General features: G+C 34.2%; 1 protein-coding gene across 1 annotated transcript in view; it reads left to right on the plus strand.

Moving 5' to 3' along the window:
- Positions 1 to 3,698, plus strand: part of LOC111452171 (ubiquitin carboxyl-terminal hydrolase 5) — a 10,719-nt gene extending 7,021 nt beyond the window's left edge. The window contains exons 9-13 of the mRNA XM_023092746.1: positions 158 to 415; positions 941 to 1,089; positions 1,438 to 1,977; positions 2,750 to 3,023; positions 3,248 to 3,698. Coding sequence (XP_022948514.1) covers positions 158 to 415; positions 941 to 1,089; positions 1,438 to 1,977; positions 2,750 to 3,023; positions 3,248 to 3,415 — 1,389 coding nt within the window. The 3' untranslated portion in view covers positions 3,416 to 3,698. The remainder of the gene's footprint in view (positions 1 to 157; positions 416 to 940; positions 1,090 to 1,437; positions 1,978 to 2,749; positions 3,024 to 3,247) is intronic.
- The last annotated feature ends 2,400 nt before the right edge of the window (positions 3,699 to 6,098 follow it).

Here is a 6,098-nt window from a genome sequence, read left to right on the forward strand (position 1 = left end):
TTTTTTTTTTTTTTTTTTTTTTTTTTTTTTTTTTTTTTTTTTTTTTTTTTTTTTTTTTTTTTTTGTTTATCTCATTCTCCTGCATGCTTTCTGCTTCTTGTACTTCTATTTCAGGCCACTTGAAAGTTTATTAATCTGATTATCCCTCATTTTACAGGGCCAATACAAATCAACTTTAGTCTGTCCTGTGTGCAATAAAGTTTCTGTCACCTTTGACCCATTCATGTATCTTTCATTACCACTCCAGTCTACCACGACCTGCACTATGACAGTGACTGTTTTTACTAGTGATGGAAGTAAGCTGCCATCAACTTTAACTGTTACTGTACCAAAGCAGGGCCGGTGTAGGGATCTAATACAGGCACTTAACGGCACTTGTTCATTGAAGCAAAATGAGAAACTTCTTTTGGCGGAGGTTTGCAGCATTTAGTTTTATGCATAGATGTTTAACATGTGCGCATATAAATATAGAATTTGCTCTATTTCTTTCATAAGCATGTGGACACCAAAGGTTATGTGAAGTCAGGTTTCAATAATTGATGTCCTCGGGCTTCAATTACTTCTGATATTTGTTCTTCATAATTTTATTCATTTATTTATTGAACTATGGGAGCATATGTACGGCTTTTATTTAAGTTTTGTGCAGTGTTCTATAGTATGGGGTTGTTTTAATTCTGTTTTCTCGGTCATTCAACCCTTACATGTTTGACATTTGTGCCCAAGCTGCTTCGGTTCCTTAGTTGTCCTTCTTAATGGTATTTTTTGATGTGTGCTTGGAGAGAATGACAGTGACTAAAAATTGTTTTCTATCATCTTTAGTTCCCAGTTCTAAATATAGGAAACACATATATACCAAGCCGGGATACTTATCAGTTGAATATGTGTATGTGTGCTATAATGTATAAAACTTATTTTTTAATGCAAAATGTTTCCTATGTAGGTGCGAGACCATTTAATTCACAGGTTTCTGGAAGATCCCTTGATATCATTGTCCACAATAAAAGATGACAGCCATATTGTTGCCTACAAGATTCCAAAGTTGACCAAGAATACAAAATATATTCAACTAGTACATCGGAGCCAGGAACAGTATGTGAATTTGATTATGTATCCATCCTCGCATTAATAGTGTTTATTTTGATCATATATTATTTTCCTATCAGGTTGTAGCCTTCATTCTGACTTGAAAACCTCCTCTATAGGCTGTGGGCAGATGCTTTTTGAAAAATTACCTTGTTTATTTTTTTTCATTTATTAATGTCAAAGTATCTTTCGTCCGGGATTTGGTTGGCAGTGGTATTGATCAATTAGGAATTGCAATGTTAATGTAGTTCATGAATTACTACTACAGATTGCCTGCGAGAAAATATAGTTGAACCTTCTTAAAGTAGGGAATAATTTTAAATGTTAACCTCCAATATATATCTTTTGTACCAGGGTAACTAGTGATGCCCACAAAATGTCAGGATGGAGAGCTTTTGGAACTCCTTTAGTCTCAGTAGTCTCATCTGATGGTCCAGTGAAGAAGGTCTACCTTGAGAGAATAGTTAAAAGAGTGCTCTCTCCATTGGCGAAGATTGGGACTTTGATGGATACTGATGTAACTGATTCTACCATGTCGCATGCAGGGGAAGATTCCGCTGAAACATGCACAAGTTCAATGAACAGTAACGATCCAAAATCTAAAGTAATGGAACCTTTAGAATTACCTCTTCAGTTGTTGAATGAAGACAATGTTTGCATTGACCTATCAAGTGGAGAAGAAGCTGTACAACTACCCTCATCATCATCAGTCACAGTGTATCTTGATTGGTCTCAAAAGCTTCTAAAGAAGTTTGATACTTGTCACCTAGAAAACTTGCCCGAAGTTTTCAAATCTGGGCCTGTGTTGAAAAAAGCTCGAACCGAGCCACTGTCCTTATATTCTTGTTTGGAATCTTTTCTACGTGAAGAACCACTTGTTCCTGAAGATATGTGGTTAGCTTCTCTATCCTCTCTTCTCTACTTCCTGCTGTCTTTTGGTATACTCATGACTGAAATAGCGTGTGTACAGTATTTTACTATTACTGTTGAGCATATAATGAGATGTTTCATTTCTACTTGCCTCTATTATACTATAATGACTACTCAGGTTGAGAAAGATATATGATCTGCTATTTAAACTTTTGGGATGATATTCTGCTGCGGCTCATGTATTTGAATGGAATTGACAATAACTTCTCTTCACGATTTCATTGACATTGTTTAGTTTTGCTGTTTTGGCACTCCAAAAAAACAAATTAGATAAAACTTGCTACAAGTCACTTCAATGATTAATAAATTAATTTAGCTTTTTGACTTTTCAATACTAAAGAGTTTTGTAAATATATATTTTTTTAGTAAATACTGAAGCTTCTGTGTTATCTCCCATCCTCAAATTCAAAAATTTGACTGGGCCTCCCTTATTGTTCTTTTTGGTGCAATATATTATTTTCTCATAAAAAGAATACATTAAAAACAAATTATGATGTTACCAATTATTGGCATTTTATTTTTTTTGAAACCTTTTATATAGTAGTACTAGTACTATGTAACTCTTTTCAATGGTTAAAATTGTAGCCATTTTAGCTGGATGCATATTGAACCCTGTCCACACATTCTAGTCCGTTGCTGTATTATGATGGACTGTGGAGATAGTACAGTACCATATTACATGAATTGTCATGTGATTAAGTAGTATCTTATGTGGTTTATTATTGTATTAATGAAGGTTCTGCCCTGAATGCAAAGAGCGACGACAAGCCAGTAAAAAGCTTGACCTGTGGCGGCTTCCAGAAGTGTTGGTCATCCATCTTAAAAGATTTTCATACAGCAGATCGATGAAACACAAACTAGAAACATTTGTTAACTTTCCGATTCATGACTTCGAGTTGACGAATTATGTAGCTAATAAAAACTCCTCCCAACGTCAACTGTATGAACTCTACGCTTTAACCAACCATTATGGTAGCATGGGTAGTGGTCACTACACTGCACATATAAAGGTGAGTGAACTAAGCAAGTTTTCCTAACATAGTCTCTTCATCGTTGCGTCCTTCTTTGTCATTGGTGCTTAATTTTACATATTATTTTGGTAATGATATCTCCCTGAAGGATTGTACTTGAGCTTTGGGGAGAATTCTTAGTGTATTTTTACCCCAATTACTGAATTATATCTTCCTGGCTTCTTACAAATTCAATCCTTATTTTGCTCTTTTTTGTTTGCTAGCTTATCGAAGAAAACAGGTGGTACAATTTTGATGATAGTCACATATCACTTATAAATGAAGAAGAAGTGAAGTCAGCCGCTGCTTATGTCCTTTTCTATCGGCGGGTGAAGACAGAAGATGTATCCGTTAGTAATGGAGTCCAAACATGTGCCTCAACTCAGAAATAGATGCCGCTGATCACTCTGCTTATTTTTTCTTAAAAAAATATGGGATTTCAGGTATGAGTGCATCGAAACTTTATTGCATATATACTCGCAACCCTTGTTCTGCTTTCAAATACTTCCAGAAGCGAGTGAAAGCTAGAGAACTGTCCACTATAAGTGGCTGTTTAGCATATGAACCTGTTGTGTGAAGTAATGCAACCCACATGGGATATTTGTCCCCATCTTTTCATATGAAAAAAGAAGAAAGAAATGGAACTATAGAACCATAAATCTTTAAGAATTTTCATTTGAAATCCAATTCTGTAGTGCCTAGGAAGCTTTTATACTAACGCGTGCATGTGTTTCCTTTGCATCTTTATCCCTATAGAGCCATAAATCTTTGCATCTTGTGACATTGAACTGATTTTTCTTTCCTTACATCAAGTAGAATCGCTATTGTTCTTTTGTGATAAAAAAAATGGGATCTCATTTAGGAATTCTACTTAATGTAAGGAAGCAAAATTCAATTCAATGTCTTAAAGATGGGCTGGACTGAGATCCCTTTTTGTAGTTATAGCTTTACTAAATCTTATGACCAATTCAAAGTGTTTTCTTTTTGTAATCTCCATCATACCAATGAAATGTTCTGTGTTATATTCAATGTTTCCTTTTAAAAAAAGGATAGAATCTCTCCTTTTTGTTACTACATTTAGTAGAATCCTTACATTTGGTGAAATTCAGATTTTCGTTCTTTGAACAGTGATTTGAATTGAAACATTGTTGAAATAATTACTGATTAAGTACTTCATTTAAAAGCATTTTGAAGTTCTTTTAGGGTGAGTTTATGACTTTTGAAATGGCTTAAAGAATTTTTTTGCTAGTTCAAACACTTCTAAAAAAATTTAGTGTTTTTAGTTACCTTATAAAAAATGGTTGTGAAAATGTTTTAACACTTGATGTTGTTAAGGTGCTTTGGAGGAAATACTTGACTGGTGCTTCTATAAAGTGCTTGTATAAAAGGATTAAGAGATCATCTCCTGTCCTCTTGGGTTCTAGTGGGTGCAATATGTAAAGGCAGCAAGTTCAATTTTTTTTTTGAGTGGTTAGTATGAGATCTCACATCGATTGGAAAGAAGAACGAGTGTCAACAAGGACGCAGGGCCTAAAGGGGGTGGATTGTAAGATCTCACATCGGTTGGAGAGAAGATCGAAACATTTTTTACAAGGGTGTGAAAACCTCTCTCTAGCAGACAGATTTTAAAAGTAGACACTCTCGATGGTGTGCCAGCAAGGACGCTCCTTGCAGGGGTGGACTATGAGATCTCACATTGATTGGGGAGAGAAATGAGTGTTAGCGGGGATGTTGGGCCCTGAATGGGGGTGGACTATTGAAAGAGCCCTAGCCTCCTATTAGCACATATTGTCTTTTTTGGGCTTTCACTCAAGATTTTTAACACACGTTTGTTAGGGGGAGGTTTTTGCACCCTTAAAGAATGTTTCTTTCTCCTCCCAACCGACGTAGGATCTCACAGTTAGTATGTTGAAGTGATTTGAATAGATTCTTGGATAGTTTTGGTGTCTAGACGTAGATGGTTCGTAACAAATTGTGCAAGGTTTTTAAGATCAAAGGAATGACTCTTTGGCATGCCAGTTTCTTTGAGGTTTGGGCATTGGCTGGCTAGGTTCTCTGGGTATTCCAATATTAGGCAAAAACATGGAATGTCTTGAGAGATTAGTCTGAACTTAGATCCATATGGCAACATGGGGATGCAACCAATATGCAAAGATTACGGAGTTCTTGGATCACTATGTTATATAAATCATTCTCTATCCCAACAAATTTTACTGCTCATTTGTTTAATATGATCATGTTTAGATTCTTTTTCATGTTGGTTTGATTGTTCTATAATTCTTCCTCAATTTTACCCTCATTTTGTGAATCGAAGCGGCAATATCTATATACTTCGTTTCATGTTTTTGTTTTTCAGTCTTTTGGTAATAATGTTTTGACGAGCAGTTCTCATATGGACTATTTAGTTTTAGAAAAACATGAAGAACACAGCTAGTTTTATCAAGTTATCGATCAAAAGTATGACAGTAATATTTAGTGAATCGCCATCCGGTGTAGTCACAAATCTAATTTGACTTACCTTGATATTTTCACTTTCGAGATTCGGACTTCTTAAATTTATTCGGACACTTTTTTTTATTGACGTAGTAAATTAATCGAAGAAATTCCACATAAAGGATTTAGTTATTTTTATTCGATACAATTCAATTACTTAGAAATAAAAATAAAAATAAATACAAAAAAAAGATGGTATATGCATATCTTTGCTTATATTTTCAACCAATAAATCAATAAAAATAAAAATAAAAAAAGTCATACGTGTTTTTACAATAATAAAGACGAGAGAATCCTATTGTGGTTTTTTGTGATATTATTAATATACACCCAAATTTATTTTCCTCCACAAAATTAAATTTCTTATTACAAAATTTACTCGTTTTTGTATCAAATCAAATTGTCTTTTACGAAACTTTCTCGTCAATGGCGGCTTTGAAAGTTATAAATTTTCTATTTTTAAAATATATAATAAGTTAGTTCGATAACTAATTGTCAGATGTCACACCAATGGATAGTTTCTCTAAAAAAAATCCCAAGACATTTATTTAATTTAGTGTGAAACAAGTTATTAAAAAATGA

Source organism: Cucurbita moschata, unplaced genomic scaffold, assembly GCF_002738365.1.
Source record: "Cucurbita moschata cultivar Rifu unplaced genomic scaffold, Cmos_1.0 Cmo_Scf00014, whole genome shotgun sequence".
NCBI lineage: Eukaryota > Viridiplantae > Streptophyta > Magnoliopsida > Cucurbitales > Cucurbitaceae > Cucurbita > Cucurbita moschata.